This window comes from Polyodon spathula, chromosome 6, assembly GCF_017654505.1.
Source record: "Polyodon spathula isolate WHYD16114869_AA chromosome 6, ASM1765450v1, whole genome shotgun sequence".
Classification (NCBI taxonomy): domain Eukaryota; kingdom Metazoa; phylum Chordata; class Actinopteri; order Acipenseriformes; family Polyodontidae; genus Polyodon; species Polyodon spathula.
The window spans coordinates 21,515,869-21,534,377 of NC_054539.1; the positions used below are offsets into that span (position 1 = coordinate 21,515,869).

The 18,509-nt window shown below is 34.6% G+C and overlaps 1 protein-coding gene across 7 annotated transcripts in view; it reads right to left on the reverse strand.

Moving 5' to 3' along the window:
- adgrg6 (adhesion G protein-coupled receptor G6) overlaps window positions 1–13,289 on the reverse strand; it is a 44,068-nt gene extending 30,779 nt beyond the window's left edge. For 6 of the 7 annotated variants that reach the window (XM_041252520.1, XM_041252518.1, XM_041252519.1 and 3 more), the window contains exons 1-3: window positions 12,987–13,289; window positions 11,330–11,427; window positions 1,596–1,943 (exon numbers count right to left, since the gene is read on the reverse strand). In XM_041252520.1, coding sequence (XP_041108454.1) covers window positions 1,596–1,943; window positions 11,330–11,426 — 445 coding nt within the window. In that variant the 5' untranslated portion in view covers window position 11,427; window positions 12,987–13,289. The remainder of the gene's footprint in view (window positions 1–1,595; window positions 1,944–11,329; window positions 11,428–12,986) is intronic. The other variant, XM_041252522.1, reaches the window with a different exon arrangement.
- Window positions 13,290–18,509: the final 5,220 nt, after the last annotated feature.

Genomic DNA, 18,509 nt, shown 5'->3' on the forward strand with positions numbered 1-18,509 from the left:
AGAGATGGTACTTTCAACCTTGATATAGTTCATTAAAATTGCTGAATTGTTATCTGTATTAGATTGTCTTCTTTTTGGAAGTGAGAAAAGACAGATAAACACAGTAACAGTCTCTTCGACAACTTGCCATGAGAAGAACAGGGGACTATGTATGCCAGTCAAAATATCCTTGTTTTAATATTTTCGTACAAACTGTTGCACTCAATAGAATGCATGGATTTTCTCATCCGTGAATAAAAATCGAGAACAACGGTCGTTGGGGTGTCTAAGTCGAGTTTTGCCTACCACCTTTACCCCACGGTTATTGTTGGGCGTTGTATTTATTTACAATTTAAAAATCAAATTTTTTACAAAACTGTGTTTTTTGTATTGAATAAACTTTGAGACAAAAACGTTTCGTTTATATATATTATATATATATATATATATATATATATATATATATATATATATATATATATATATATATATATATATATATATATTATTACATAAAACGGTTAGTGAGATTCAACAGCACAGTGGTGAAAAATCAGAATATGTATTTATGAGACAAAAACCATCAAGTCAGATAGATTAGTATTTCATGACTCAATAGCTGCATTGCAAAACCAAAAGGTGTTACTCCATCTTATTTTAATTACACAGTATGGTGGCACCTCTGACCAAGAGATCATGTGTTAGAACATGCCAAAATATAGAAATTTCATATCAAACCCATAAGTCCCCAAAAGCAGTTATTCCACAGAATATGTATGTCACTGTCTATTTTTCTTCTTCAGTAGGAAATGTGCTTATTCACAGAAATTGCCAGAAAGATGATACATATGGACTGAAGTCAAATTGAGAAATATGGACTGAACTCAAATTCAGACTTTGGCAGCATGAACAATGCTAGTCTTTGGTGGTTCTTCTGTCGGTGTTACAGATGAAAAAAGCAATTCAAGATTTTGACTATGTAAGAGTTGTCATATTTCTCAAAAATGGCACAGCATTTTTTTTCAGAAAATAACACAAATCAAAACAAAACTTAAGTTTCTGTAATGAACTGACCATTATATTTAAGATGGTTACATTGAAATATTCTCAAAACTGTACAAGTCCATATAAATTATCAATTTCATTATTTTTACTAGCTAAACTTCCTCCACACTAATTCAAAAGCTTAGTAACAAAGTTTATTCTTCAGACATGTTCAGACTTTGCATTGCACTTAATTAGAACTACTCCGAAACAGGTTCCTAAACTAGTTAATGTCTGAATTCTGGGGGAATATTTTCCAACACCCAGTTACAAAATGACCTATATTTAAAAGACACACCTACTCTCATGCTACTTGCACAACATGCTCAACTACCATGATTGGATTCATTTTTATTAATTGCATTGGATTAATTTTTAATTAATTTAATTGCCTGGCATACATGTTATTGATGATTATTAATCTGGGATCCTGCCTTATAGTTTGACTGTGCTAACAACTGTAACAAAAAAAAGCCAATAAAAAAATAAAGGACAACATAAAGTAACAACAAAGAATAAAAAAAAAGAAATAGTAAGAAGGAAACACAAAGGTTATCCCTTTCTCAACATACCTTGCTTGTAGCTGATTTTGAAGCCCTTCTTTTGGACGCTAAAGTCTGTTGTAAAGGACACGTTCATTACGTTTCCAGTGGAGTTCAGTGTTAAACCATTGGCTGTTAAACCACAAAACCTGACATCATCTTTTCCACTGCTTACAATGACATGATCATAGATACACTGAGGTGCTTCTTCTATTTCAAAGTCAAGAAATGTTATCTGTATGATATATCCTGCTGGGGCCTGAAGGGTCCACTTGCAAGCCTGGCTGTTGGGATACTCGCTTGGGTAGCAAGGCGAGGTAAAGACTCCGCTTGAAGAGGTGAGAACTTTCCTGCAGTCAACCCGACAACCCAGTACAGCTAAACCAAAACAGGGACATGTCAATTTGAAACTGATATTGAATTAGGATAAGGGAGAGAAGGCAGAACAGTGACTCAGAGTTGGAGAGTTCAGCACAAAGCCATGCAGTCAGTAGAGCTCTTCAAGTGGGTTTAGTGTAAGTTTACAGGACTGCATTGCATTGACAGGCACAGAAAGAGAGTAAAAGCTTGATACACACACACACACACACACACACACACACACACACACACACACAGTAGAAAGAAGCAACAACTACAGCCTTAAAAGCATTTTATGTGTCAGTAAGCATATTGTCCGGAAAACCCTTGTTTTTAATTAGCTTAACATTGGAACATTGCATTTCTGCATACTTTCATGTACAGTAACTAGAGCTGTGCAAATACTTGGATTTTCAGCCCAAAATGTTCTGCTTTATTTAAAAAAAATGGAGGTTTAATCAGTGAAAATTAAAAAAAAAAAAAAAAAAAAAAAGATCTTCTAGAGCAAGAACAACAGACAACTATCTGACAAACAGGCACAAATCCTTTAATAAAACAAATACTTCAAAATAATCAATGAATGATAATGAGAAACCATCATCAACAGCTGATTACAAACAGGTATTTACATACTGTATAAACACCAGCACAACATTAAGACCTCTCCCTACCAGTACCTTTAATTTTGGAGGTAAAAAGCTTCTATAGTGATCTACACTATATCCTAGTATCATGAAAGTACAAGCAGAACAGTTAATTTCATATTATGATTTTATGGTACAGCTGTTTAACTGGACATGGTTTCATATCAATACCAGGAAAAACCTACCAAGAACATTTACAATCAAAGTGATTCCACCTTTGTAATAGATAATGTAACAAATCAAAGTGAAGCTAAATCACTACCTTGTACTAGTTGTAATGTTGCTGTATCAACAGTGATGCTGTCCAGTTTTACACTGTCAAGATGATACAAAGATTCTGCTAAGCACTGGAAAAGTAGATATAGACTAGGAGAGGCAGAACATTTAATTTGTTAATAAAAACAAAAGGTGGCAGGATTTTAAAAAATGCCCCAACTAAATGTTTATATTAAAACAAAAATTAAGCCTGACAGATGGTTTCTAAGAGATGGCCAGATGGTACAACAAATGTAGCTGCAGAAAAATCCAAGGTGTTTTTTTTTTTTTTTTTTTTTTTTTTTTTTTTTTGTTTTTTTTTTTTTTTTTTTTTTTTACCTGTTGTGTAGCGTGAGAGAGAAGAAAGCTACCTGTTGTGTAGCGTGAGAAAGAATGATCAGCAAAGCATTGTGGTTTAAACAGAACTATGATGCCACTTACTTCCCTCTCTCCCACATCTATTGCATTTTGGATAAGGGAGATCTTAGTCTCTTTATTGAGGTGCTTATTGACTTTTTTTTTCTTTCCTGAAGGACAATTAGAACAAAAATTCTCTGGCCACTGACAGGCACAAAAATTGTCCTTAGCCTATACAAACGTAAATCAGGAAGTCGGTAAAACGATACATTAGGTGTCTAATTACATTGTAGTTGCTGTACATACAAAGTTATATATAGTAAATAAACCACAACATACACATTCTTTGTTATTACAAAAGACATTAGCAACTTCTGTAACATTTTTATTTTGTAATAAAAAATTCACTAGCATTGTTCAGTAACTCGGTTCGATGGACTAAGTGAATATCCTCGAACTTCTGCTGTTCCAGTATTGCAGACCTTTTCTATCTCTGCCCCTTGTGCTCACGTTTGGTTTGCATTCATCATTGTTTTTTTTATTTTTTTTAATAAAACAATCCTTTCATTTGCAGTGATGCACACCACACTACTGTAGGCAGCCTGCTATAATATAATACTTTGTTTTTCAATATTCATTGTGAACATAACTAAATAAAAATAAAACTGTAGTACAGCAGTCTTTTATTTGTACACCACCACCACCCTTCTAAAATTTCAGCAGCAGCTTTTTTTTTTTAGTTTTTGTGCACTGCTAAAGTGTTGTCATAATAAATAACATTAATTTCTTAGTAGTTTAAAAGTGCAGTTTACCCAACTGCATGGTAAGTGAAAACAATTGATGACAAAATAATGTCTAAACTCTTTAATAATGTTAGTGATGTGTATTTATGCTAGGTTGCAACGCAAAGTTTTAGAGAGAGATGTTCATCAGTGGGGAGGGGAAGAGGACCAGCCTTCTTTGAGCTGTGCTGACCTTTGTTAATTTCAGGTCAGATACTGAGAGTGAAATTAATGTGGAAATCTGTAAATGCATTTCTTAAAAAAAAAAAAAAAAAAAAAAAAAAAACTGTATGCTCTTTATTGTTTTTTGTCTTTTTATTATCATTGCAAATTATGTAAAATGTTTATTTGAAGAAACAAAACAGATGCAGTAATATGTACCTTTCTTTCTTTGCATGTAATGGGGTTTTAAAAGTTTACCCAGGACTATTATCACAGGTTTGTGTCACTTAGGATTAGGCTACATATAGTTTTAAATTTTAGAAGACTTCATTGTTTCCATAACATGTTAACTCTCTGGTTTCCAGCTAGAACTTCATAACTGTATATTGTAATAAACTTTTTTTTTTTTTAATGTATTTACAGAATGCAGACACTTTACATATAACAAGGGATTAATTAGTGTCAAATATTTTTGTATTATAGTGCATTTTTGTGTTTGTTTTTTTTATCTATATCTATATCTATACAAGGCAATATGGCAGTTTTGAAGCTCCCATCCAGAAAACAAAGGGTTAGATTTTGATGCAGTTTGGGCTATGTGGTAGTTGATAGCATTTTCTTCAGAAAAAAATCCTAATATCCTACACATGTTTTATATTAAATGCAAAACAATATGCAGAATATTGCTTTAATAACCTTCTTTATTTACATCTTTCTGTATGTATGCAGTTGTATTTGTCAAAAAAAGTTATGTTATTCATTAAATAATTTTCTCCAGCAATCTCTGAGAGGATTGACAGTGGTGTAACAAAGCCACTCTAGCATGTATTTAGTACATTTCAAAACTTAAATTAAGATTTGTGTTTTTATATATATATATATATATATATATATATATATATTATACTATAATATATATTATATATATATATTTTAGATATATAAAATTTTCTTAATTTAAGTTTTTTTAAGTTTTTTAAAAATGTGTTGCAAGAAGAAAAAAGAAAAAAGTACCTTTCCAAGCCATATATATTTACCTTTCCAAGCCATATATATTTTATTATTTTTTTTTTTTCTGGCCTGCAGTGTGTAAAAGCAGCGATCGGCTGATGGCACACGCTTCGGAGGACAGTGTGTGCTCGTCTTCGCCGCTCCCGGGTCGACGGTGGTAGCGGTGAGCGGAGTCTAAAGAAAATAATTGGCTGCTCCAAATTGGTGAGAAAATTCTAAAAGCAATTGGTGACTACTAAAAATTAAAAAAAAAGAAACTAAAGATTCACAGATTTTAAAAAATTCAGCACAGTATCTAAAACTGTTTAATGATGAACGTTTACATTACCGTACCTTGTCTCATTCGTTTTGTTTTTGGAGGAAGCGCCTTGTAACTGCAGTGCACAATAAAGACTGACTGATTTGCCATGCCATAAAATACATAAATAAATAAATAGATTTTAAAAAATGCAGGCTGTGATGGTTAAAGAAGTCAATTGAAGAGACGGGCTTTGCAACATTGAAAATTGGTGAGGGAGTCAGAAATTGTGTGTGCATTAATTTGTTACATATATAATGTGGATTGATTTTATTCTTAATACAAGGACGGTAAAAGTGACGTGTAACTGAGTGTGTATATCCAAGTGCTGACTGTAGTAGCAATTTAAAGGAATGCAATTTAATCAATTTACATTATGAGAATGGTTGTGAAATACATATACAGTACTACTCACTGTTTAAAAGAATAAATACAAGTTGAGCTGTAGGTAAAATAAATAAATAAATAAATAACTGTAACTGATATGTACACAAGTTATTCATTATTTTTTCTTCTTCCAGACAATGACAAAGGGCAAATAGGAGAAGAATGGCACTGTGATCACACACATGCAGAACAGAATTCTGTAAGATGAGAGAATTAAAGAAATGTTTTGACCCTGTAGACCATTGACCTTTGATCCTCCCTGCTGGACAGCCTGCCAACAATTTATACACCTAGCTGGCGAGTGACAACATGAAAAACTTACTTACCAGTATTACTTAACTGGTAATAAACACAGTATGGATGGGTTGGCCGACAAAAAGCTACCTATTTAAACACTGGTGAACTGAAGGAGGGGCTAAATACAATCTGTTCAATTCATGTATTTGGTTTATGGACAGAGTTGGGGTAACTCGTTACTTAAGTAATGTTTTACTGTATCGGTAATGATATTACTTTTGTCACTAACACGATAATATTTTTAATCTGAGTAATAATATTGCAGTTATTTTCCGCAAAAAAGAAACAAGTTTGTCTCGTTACCCGACACGCCAGACTGCTCTGATGTTGGTGACTCAGGGATGTTCCGCGATGTCTCATAACAATAATAAGCCATGGGTCTTTCTGGGCCTTGTCAGGGGCAATCAAATCAATCTCTCTGACCCTTGTCATTGAATGAGGCGAGGCACTAGGAAAAAAACAATGTGTATCCCTACATGCCAATTTTTGATGATACACAGGAAACATGATTACCACCGCGTAAGTTTAATAGGATACGATGGAGAGGAGGCTTACTTGACTGTATGTAACACTTTTTTTATTTGTTTGCTTGCTTGCTTACACAGTGGTGGCCACGTTTATTGCATCACCCCATCATTTTTACGTTTACTGCTTAATCACCATATAGTTCATTTATATGCCTTTTTGTGTTGTTGTTATTGTTGATTTGCTATTTGTGGTTTTATTGTAACGTTTGTTTGATTTTCTCTTTATAATGCAAAATTATTGAAAGTCAGGAAATATGCAGTGTACAGTGCTGTGAAAAAGTATTTGCCCCTGTCTGATTTTCTGCATTTTTGCACATTTTCACATTGAATTTGGTCAGATCTTTTTGTGGGTTGTAGTAGTATATAGAGGGAGTCTGAGAGAAAAAAAATGACACCAAAGTTTGGTGCTTTTTTTTATTTGTTTGGTGTGCAAGGTAATCAAACAGGCAATCTTCAGGTGTGAAAAAGTTATTGTCCCCCTAGTTAACTCAACCCAATTAAATGGATAATTAAGGTCAGCTGTTTGAATACTTTGGTTAACAATCAGGCCTGATTTGGGCCAGCCCTGCCCAACATAAATTTGACTAACTTTGGCCCTTACCATCAGAGTGAAGTTGTCAGCACACAGGTTTTAGAGGCACATAATGACACGATCAAAAGAAATTCCTGAAGACCTCTGCAAAAATGTTGTTGATGCCTATCAGTCCGGAAAGGGTTACAAAGCCATTTCTAAGGCTCTGGGGCTTCACCAAACCACAGTCAAAGCCATATTGTCCAAATGGAGAAAGTGAATCTTCCCAGGAGTGGCCGTCCTGCCAAAATCTCTTCAAGAGCAATGCGTAAAATCTTCCAGGAAGTGACAAAGAACCCTAGAACAAAATCCAGTATCTGCAGGCCTCTCTCACCTCTGCTAAGGTCAGTGTTCATGACTTCACCATCAGAAAGACACAGGGCAAAAATGGGATTCATGGCAGAGTAGCAAGGCAGAAACCACTGCTCACTAAGAAGAACATGAATGCTCATCTCAAGTTTGCCAAAGAGCACCTGATCCTCAAGAGTTCTGGAACAATGTTCTATCGACAGATGAGTCAAAAGTGGAACTTTCTGGCCAACATGGGCCCCGTTATGTCTGGCGAAAACCAAACACTGCATTCCACAGTAAGAACCTCATACCAACAGTCATGCATGGTGGTGGTAGTGCCATGATTTGGGGATGCTTTGCTGCATCAGGATCTGGATGACTTGCCATCATTGAAGGAACCATGAATTCTGCTCTGTATCAGTGAATTCTACAGGAGAATGTCGGGCCATCTGTCCATGAGCTGAAGCTGAAGCGCAGCTGGGTCATGCAGCAATACAATGATCCGAAACACACAAGCAAGTCTACATCAGAATGGTTGAAGAACAAGAAATTTAAAGTTTTGAAGTGACCTAGTCAATGTCCAGAGCTAAATCCCATTGAGATGTTGTGGCAGGACCTGAAACAAGCAGTTTATGCTCGAAAACCCACAAATGTAAGTTGAAGCAGTTCTGCATGAAGGAATTGGCCAAAATTCTTCCACAGCACTGTGCGAGACTGATCAATAACTACAGGAAGCGTTTGGTTGCAGTTATTGCTACTAAAGGTGGCATAAGCAGTCATTGAGTCTAAGGGGGCGATTTTTCACACGGGGGCATTGGGTGTGCATAACTGAACTATATGGTGATTAAGCAGTAAACGTAAAAATGATGGGGTGATGCAATAAACGTGGCCACCACTGTGTAAGCAAGCAAGCAAACAAATAAAAAAAGCGTTACATACAGTCAAGTAAGCCTCCTCTCCATCTTGTCCTATTAAACTAACGCGATGGTAATCATGTTTCCTGTGTATCATCAAAAATTGGCATGTAGGGATGCACACTGGGTTGAGTTAACTAGGGGGGCAAAACCTTTTTCACACCTGAAGATTGCCTGTTTGATTACCTTGCACACCAAACAAATGAAAGCAGCACCAAACTTTGGTGTCATTTTTTCTCCCAGGCTCCCCTATATACTACTACAACCCACAAAAATATCTGACCAAATGCAATGTGAAAAATGTGCAAAAATGCAGAAAATCATACAGGGGGCAAATACTTTTTCACAGCACTATATTATATATATATATATATATATATATATATATATATATATATATATATATATATATATATATTATTTGACTCGGACGGTTTTCAGCGATGGTGATCTGCAATACCTGTTGGTTAGTTTCATTTTATACTCTGAGTTTATTTTTAATTAATGGGTTGTAACATACATTAGTTGAAACAGTATTCACTACTAATGAAATTTGAAAAACAATTTGTGCAAGAGCAGTAAAACACTTTATTAACCAGCCAGGCACGAGGTATTTTGTTTTATTACAGCAGCTTAGAGTCACTTGTGTACCAATTCTCTGCGTATGGAAACCACATTTTCACAACAGTAATCACTAGTAATCTACAAAAACAGCACGAGTACTTTACGCATAGCTAATTTACATATCAACCCCCACCTTTCCCATTCATTTGCATGATGTCGGTGAAAAGCCTGGTTTTCTCGAGTAAAATAAACTGAGCAAATGGAAACCCAAAAAAGCATTTTACAAAAGACATTTTTCTCGTGTAAATGTTAAAAAAAAAAAAAACTCTCATTGAAAACCCCAAGAATGATGGATTTAGAGCAAATTTAGAGCAAAAAGACATATTTGTACTCATCTGTGTATCTGTCTTGTTTAAAATATATGTACAATACTAAAAGAGTATATAACAAGTTCTTTGACAAACATTTTTTCTTCATCGATGTCTTCATTTGGTTTAAAACTTTGGATTCAAACTTTAAAACTGATAAAAACACAACAACAACAACAACAACAACAACATAGTTCCTAAACTGATACATAATCACTGTTTTTTCTTATTTTTTTTTAATTTTTTTTAATAAACGGCTGATGGGTGAACAATGCATAATTTCCACAATGCATGACATAACTAAAATGTCCCAGATATGATGATGTAAATGGCCACATGCAAGAATGTGGTTAGATGCACTTGCGCAAGGCGTAACAGTTGATGCTTTTTTATTATTTAACTATAAATCGATGAATAATACTGTCTGTATGCTCTGTTGGTTACTGTAACTTGAGATGTGTATCTCAAAGGTAGAAAAGCAAAATAGAATGATTACTTTACATTGTACATCCTACTGTCACTGATTGGCTATAAATCTTAACACACGTTTCTCATTGGCTGAGACACTTGCCTTTCGGATGTTTAGATTCTACACCTGTTTACACCAAAACTCTGATAGAATGCATACAAACTTCATTGCACAATTGCATTGGAATCACCTAAATGACACAATTGAAATGTATACCCTTCTTATTTCAAGTACCTACCTACTTGCAGTTTTTAAATGGTTTGTGTTACACCTATGAAGTGTTTGACAGGGTTAGGCATGCCACTTTTATAGGAGTACAGTAGGGGATGCTCAATAATACAAACATTTGAATTACTATGACTAGCATACTAGACTAGTGACTGGTCAATCAATGTTGCATTTTTACTGACTGTGCTACAGCATGCTATGTGTGCCGATTAGGAAGGACTTTAAAGGTACCTTTACAGTCTTGTCTACTACTTTAATTTGCTATACAAGGCCAAGAAAAATAACATACTTGTCCCTATCAAGTCCTCGAGACAAGGTTTTATACGTTAAGGTAAATAATTCTATGAATTATTCATCTCTGAACTTGACAAATGTGCGTTCCAGCGGCTTTTTCTATACTCTCAAGCTATAACTTGTAGCTACTGACAGAATTTTGGTGCAAGGTTCCATTTTCCCATTCCAGAAAATTGTACCCCACTAACCCAGATATCCAAGCCTACAAGAACACCAATGTACACACTTCACTACAGGAGCCTGAATGGATATCCCACGCAAGCCTTTCAATTTGACAAAAAACAAAACCATGTATACACAGGTTCAGAGTGGTGTTTTTAATTTTTATAATTTTTAATGAAGATGAACACTCTTGATATTTGTGGTGACATATTTTTACAATAAGCCTTTATTGTTAACATTAGCTCTATTTTCCCTAGGGACTATAGTACATTCAGAAATGCATTTATAGTTTTATTAACCATATTTCATTCTTTCATCCTGAATTTCTAGATCATTTGGCTTGGTTCACATTTGGCTTTGTTACATCCATTGACAACTATTAAATATTGTCCTGTGAACACTGAGTCAACTGAAATGATAAGCACATCTTCCTGTCTTCATAAAATACCCTCATATTACTGTATCCAGACAGAAAAGGTCTAGAAACAAGGTTAATTATGTATTTTCCTGCAATATTCTAACTTCATGACACAAAGGCAATTAAAATGAAGAGATAAGCAAATATGCATGAGCAGATAAGCAAATAGCATTGATGCAAACGAAAGAAAACGAAAGAAAACAAATGTTAGAGAAAAAGAAAGAAAAAGTGAATGCTACAATCAGAAGTATTTTTAAAAAATCAGAAATAACAAAAAAAGCATTACAGGTAAATAATGTTTAAAATATTTATATAAAAAAAAAGTTATTTATAGCATTACTTTTACAAATTGTTTGTGTTGTTGTTTTTGTTGCTTATAGAAATACCATAAAATAATGTGCTTACCTGTATGCTGTACATACATTAGCAGAACAAGTGGATAGAGAACATTTTGAAACTTCCACCTAGAATGACTGCAACATAAAGCACTGGTGTGTGACATCCTGAAATCACAAATGTACAGCAAATCGTTTTTGAAGTTCAGGCAATAAGAGAAGACTGAATTGCAGTAAGATAACATATTTTGACCTTGTACAGAATCTACAGACTCTACACTACCTTGCCAACTTGTATTCCAATAATATGTCTATGTTAAGAAAATAACAGTTTAAAAAAAAAAAAAAAAAAAAAAAAAAAAAAACTTTAAAAGGCACTGTCCCATTAAGACGTAAGGGTTGAACATAATAATAATAATAATAACAAAAAAATCCCTAATGATTTAAGCCCCATTCAGTAAAACTGAGCCGTTCTCCCTGAGAAATTATAAGTCAGAAGCTGGAACTGTCACTTTATTTTCTGTTTACTTTATTATAGTAAACACAGTGAAGTGTTTACTGCTTAATTGTAGACTAAAAAAAAGGTTCACGATTACACACACACACAACACACACACACACACACACACACTGTAATAGTGCAGTTAGAGTACGTTTGCTTTAAAACAGTGTTTAAAGAGTATTAGTGTTTTCTTATTTTAATACACTTTACAAACTCCTTGACATGAAACAAATATTGAGAAGTGATAAAGTATTTAATTTCAATTAACTTCAAGGCACATGCAAAAATCGAGACACGTTTTCCATGTAGACACTGTCTTGAAACGAGTAACAAAAGTATATTTCTTTGTCCAATTCGCAATGCCATGCCCAACCACTGTTTCCCAAACTCACTAGAAAGACTCACGTTTACGGAAACACACACACACACACACACACACACACACACACACACACACACACACACACACAAGAGGTCCTATATATTTCTGAAATAGTCAGCTGACATATAAAGACCCAATGAATTGAAAATCAATGTCGCAGCCTCGTACACCCTATGTAATTGCAGTACAGTTTCTGCTTATCTAAATTAACGTTACAGGTTCCAAATGAGAAGCATTCGATTACCACTAAGCATAGGAATGGCCCTCAAAAAACTTAAAAAATAAATTCCCACTTTATCTTACTGTGGGCTAAATAACATACAGTACTGCACGTAACCCATACATACACTTAGAGAAAATATGTATGTAGCTGTTTAGAAAACAATTATTTAAGACACACGCCGAATATACAACTATGGCCAAAAGTTTTGCATCACCTAGAATGGTATATATATATATATATATATATATATATATATATATATATATATATATATAATATATATATAGCCTATAATATTATATATTCTACTAAAGAGTGCAATATCTAATCATGATTAGATTTTCGTATAATATTAGTACATGTTTCTAAATATTGCATAATGATTTCTAAATAGTGGTAAACTACAAAGCGGTATGCAATTCAATATGTTAACGTAACATTATTCATGAAACAAAATTAGTTAATTCTAAAACTTTTGGCCATAGCTGTACTTTGTTTGGCTGATGTGTACGTTTATTTAATTATAATAAAGAAAGGAAGAAAGATTATCAGGTGACAAAAATAATCAAAACTCTAAAATCAAATGTAAATCAAAAGAAATCAAAAGATTTTGAACTTACTTTCTCTACTGTTGCACTGCACACTGTCAACTGAGAAACATTATTTCAGCTCTCTGCCTAGCCCATGCAGATTTTTCAGCCTTCAAAAACGCTGGAAACTTGAACAGTTCCGACTTCAGAAACTTCGTTTTTAAAACGTTGTGGGATGTATTTCTTGTAAACCCAGTCTTCCAGTGGGCATGAAGCCAGCCACTAATTAAAAAAAAAAAAAATGATAAAAGAGCAAACACCTTTATCCTTTTTGTTTGTGGACTTGCTCTTGTGGTTCACTTGGATGCTTGAAGCTGGTACAGAACGTCATTACAAAACAGTCTTCTCTTCAGTTAGACAGCTGAAGGCAGTACTCCTGGAGCCCCACCCTACAATAACATCAGCCAAAGTCCCAGGAGGGTATCAAATGACATGAGATTCCTAGAAAACATCTGCTGAAAAATGAAGAACTACTTTTATTATCATTATTATCATTATTATTTTCTTAATATTTTTCTTAATAAAAAAAAAAAAAAAAAAAAAAAAAACACTTTAAAAACAAAAATCTCAATTTCACTCAAGTTTAGGAGCCCCACACAACCACGTTAAATTAATAAGTAAAATATATAATTCACTGGTATCCGTTTTCCACATTATTCAACAGTTATTAAGAAGACAGAGAAGATGAAGAAGAATTAATTCTGCATGTTTCTAATTAATGTTTTACATTATTCAACACATTATTTAAGTAAATTAATTAAAGCTTATAAATAGGTCCCATTATTGACCACTGAGGCAAAATATGAAGACTGACTATGTGGTGTTTCCCTTGTTTTAATTATTGTACAGTACCTGCTATAGAAGCATTCATTATTTAGTTTAAACACAATACTTGAAGCTACAGAGTATATATACAAAGTGCTTTTAGAAAGTCTACACCCCCTTGAACTTTTTTCACATTTTGTTGTCAGTGCCTCAGAGTTTCATACATTTAAATGAGGATTTTTTTCCACTTATCTACACACCATACTCCACACTGTTAAGAGGAAAAAAAGGTTCTATTGAGAAAAAAATTATATATTAAAAATACAAAGCTGATCTGAAAGATCACAATTGGATAAGTCTCCAACCCCCTGAGTTAATACATGGTGGGACACACCTTTGGCAGCAATTACAGCTGTGAGTCTGTTGGGATAGGTCAACTTTGCACACCTAGATTTGGCAGTGTTTGACCATTCTTCTTTACAAAACTGTTCAAACTCTGTCAAGTTCCTTGGGGAGCGTTGATGGACAGCAATCTTCAAGTCATGCCACAAATTTTCGATTGGATTTAGGTTGGGGCTCTGACTGGGCCACTCAAGGACATTTACCTTCTTGTTCCTTAGCCACTCCAATGTAGCTTTGGCTGTGTGCTTTGGGTTGTTGTCATGCTGAAAGGTGAACTTCCATCCCAGTTTCAGCTTTCTTGCAGAGGGCAGCAGGTTTTCCTCAAGGACTTCTTTGTACTTTGCTCCATTCATTTTTCCCTTCTACCCTGACAAGTGCCCCAGTCCCTGCCAATGAGAAACATCCCCATAACATGATGCTGCCACCACCATGCTTCACAATAGGGATGGTGTTCTTTGGGTGATGAGCATTTAGGCCAAAAAGTTCAATTTTAGTTTTTGCCACATGGCTACAGAATCTCCTGAGTGTTTTTTTTTTTGCATAGTTCAAACAGAATCCAAGATGGGCTTGCTTGAGTGATATGCCAAGCATAGTAAATATACAAGAACAAAAATGACTAATTCAGAAAAAAAATCCCCTCATTGTGACGTTTTATGTAAAAGCCAGCAATGGTGAGACAGTTCAAGAGACCTCCCTTTATTGGTTGTTGTGGATTCAACTGTGTTTTTAAATGTTGGTAACATTTACAATTGTGTGTAAATCAGTTGAAAACACCCTCCTGCCAGATGTCAAAACTACAGCACCCATCCGTTTGTAGGCTTGGCAACATAGCTTTAAAACTTTCCATTATCTTGTAGATTGTCCAAGCTGTTGTTCAGATACCTAGCTTTTTAACTTAGTAATGAGAAAACTGACCATTGAACTTGCTGCAATGTTACTTGATAACAGGGCTTCAACTGTGTCAAAGTGAAATTAAAGCCTTTGAAATATAAAGATTGTTAGGAATGAAACATAACTTGTTATAATATTATTATAGTGAAGGTATAATTCAATAGGATACAGTAATACTAAAAAAATTACAAAATTAACCAAGTTTTGACAAGCAGTTTTTGTCAATGTCTGTGGTATTATAAGCACATGACAATCACTTCCAAGCTTCTCGGCACCACTGGAAGGAGGAAAACAATTTAATATAATCAAAATGTGGCACACACATCAATCCCCATTAAATGTACTTAAGACTGTGAGTCAAGTAATGTTGGGGTGTGTCAAATTAGATAATATGCCTAATTCTGTGTTTAAAAAAAAAACACATAACCACTGCTGCCTTTTATACACACTTGGCACCAAAAAAAAAAAGACATTGTATGTATCAAAAGCAATCTAAATAATAATTATGTTTTCAATTTTAGATACTATTCAACTGATAATAGTACTAACTGGACAGAATAACTTGAGTTTTAATGTACAACAAAATTAATGTGAAATGTTAAATGTGAAAATCTAAGTATGGCACATGACTGGCTCCTCAATATACTATACAAACAAATTATGATTTGCTTGATAATGTGTATTAAAGAACATTGTAGCCACGTTTTATCACAATGAGATCAGATGTTCTCTAGTTCTAAGTAAAATATGCCACCAGTGGTGTTGCAAACCCCATAGTGCTACAAGCAGTTATCTGGTGATCATGGCATATTGTTTGGTATGGTGATCATGGCATATTGTTTGGTATGGTGATCATGGCATATTGTTTTGTATGGTGATCATGGCATATTGTTCTGTATGGTGATCATGGCATATTGCTTGGTATGGTGATCATGGCATATTGTTTTGTATGGTGATCATGGCATATTGTTTGGTATGGTGATCATGGCATATTGTTTGGTATGGTGATCATGGCATATTGTTCTGTATGGTGATCATGGCATATTGTTTGGTATGGTGATCATGGCATATTGTTCTGTATGGTGATCATGGCATATTGTATTGTCTGGTATGGTGATCATGGCATATTGTTTTGTATGGTGATCATGGCATATTGTTTGGTATGGTGATCATGGCATATTGTTTTGTATGGTGATCATGGCATATTGTTTGGTATTGTCTGGTATGGTGATCATGGCATATTGTTTTGTATGGTGATCATGGCATATTGTTTGGTATGGTGATCATGGCATATTGTTTTGTATGGTGATCATGGCATATTGTTCTGTATGGTGATCATGGCATATTGTTTGGTATGGTGATCATGGCATATTGTTCTGTATGGTGATCATGGCATATTGTTTGGTATGGTGATCATGGCATATTGTTTTGTATGGTGATCATGGCATATTGTGTCTGGTATGGTGATCATGGCATATTGTTTTGTATGGTGATCATGGCATATTGTTTTGTATGGTGATCATGGCATATTGTTTGGTATTGTCTGGTATGGTGATCATGGCATATTGTTTTGTATGGTGATCATGGCATATTGTTTTGTATGGTGATCATGGCATATTGTTTGGTATGGTGATCATGGTATAATATACTATAACAACTTAAACTGCTATTTTTCCTTTCAAGCAATGTATAAAAAAAATAACGTCTTACCTGTTTACCAAAAGAGGTCTCAAATGCGCAGTTTTAAAGATATAACACATAGTTAAATCAGGAATGAGACTCAGAGTCAGGAAGCTGCAGTTAAAGCGCTAATGGACATGTTTATTAACAAAGAAACAGGAAAAACACAGGAACAAATACACAGGGTACAAGGACCAAAATAAAGGGGTTAAAACACACCTTTGCCATTTAGGCTGCGCCATGACCTTCACTGAATTAACCTCTAACTCCTCCAACAAACAAAGACTTTGGCCTCCCTTTTATACCCTGTAGCTAGCACTTGACGATCAGTTAGTCAATCAACCCAGCCACACTCCACCCACGGATTTGGAAGGGATGTAATTAACCCCATCCCTGCCAAACTTTAATTCAAAATAATAAATATTTATTTACACAACAATGCACGCAATATTTGCACACAGGACTTTCGCTCTACCACAAGCGCACATATTTCTTTCATTTAAAAACATTATATCTGCTACTACAGGTTAATGGCAACTTCATTGTAAGAAACCTAGTGTATTCACTGCCCTTGATATTTTTTTGGACATGTAAGTTAGACAGCAAAACAAAGAGGGAAGCATACATTTTTTTAGCATTCCATTTTTTTATTACTAAATAGACCTAATGCGTGATAAACTAAATAATATACAGAAAAAACAGATACAGAAAAGTACCAATCAGATTATAGGTCATCAATTGAAATATGTTGATAGATTTGTAAAAATAGATTAACAATGTTAACTTTTCCATTAGACTATGGACACAGCTGCCACTTTCACTGTCAGACAGTAGTTTACAGATTCAGTGATACCAAATACTCCATTTACTCCAAAACAGGTTTGGATTTTTTAATATCTCACTCATCAATATCGAAAAGGATAATCCAACAAATATAGCATTATATTAAAAGACTAAACTACAAAATCATGACTTTAAGGTCCCTAAATACCAAATTTCCACAAGCAAGGTGTTTGGAGATTATAATCTCCAAACTCCTTGCTTGTGGAAATTTGGTATTTAGGGACCTTAAAGTCATGATTTAAAACGATATATAAAAACGATTGAGTGCGAACAGCCAATCAGCTTTCAGATCTAGCAGGTTTCTATTTTGCATAGATGCCACTGGAACGTTGAAGTGCTTAACTGTGAATTACATTTTAAAATCAATCTGCAGATTAATACCAGTTTTTTCCCTTAACATTCTAATGTACAACTAATCTGATAACATAAAAAGCTACTTAAACATACTTTCTGACGCTGGTCTAGAGACATGGAAAATCATATTTGAACAGCAAATCAACAGGGAAGACATGATTGAGCTGCAATTCTGTCATCGACTGGATCCAAACAAGACCTTCCCTCAAAATCAGCCAGTCAAACTGCCAGCCCTGTTTCAGTTCTTTCCGCACCAGCCAATCCACTCCCTGCCTGCTTGAATGACGCCCCGCCTCCAACAACAAGTTTCGAGTCAGACACAATACTATACAGACTATTCAACAACTGTACTTTACTTTTGGGATATGCCTGCCACAGGTTAGGTATTCACTGAGCATTTTATGTCAGAGCTGCTGATAGGCCCATCCGAGGAGTGATGTCCTCGGTCCCGCCTACCGAGGGATTAAGTAGTCACTCCGCGGAGATGACGTTCTCTTTTGCTTCTCACAATCAGGTGGTTAAGGTAGGTATAACTAACCTCTGCAGTTGCGTGACGGATTCTTGTCTCTAACTTTGAGTTTTTCTGTTAATTCCCCTGCAATTTATTATTGGAAGTTG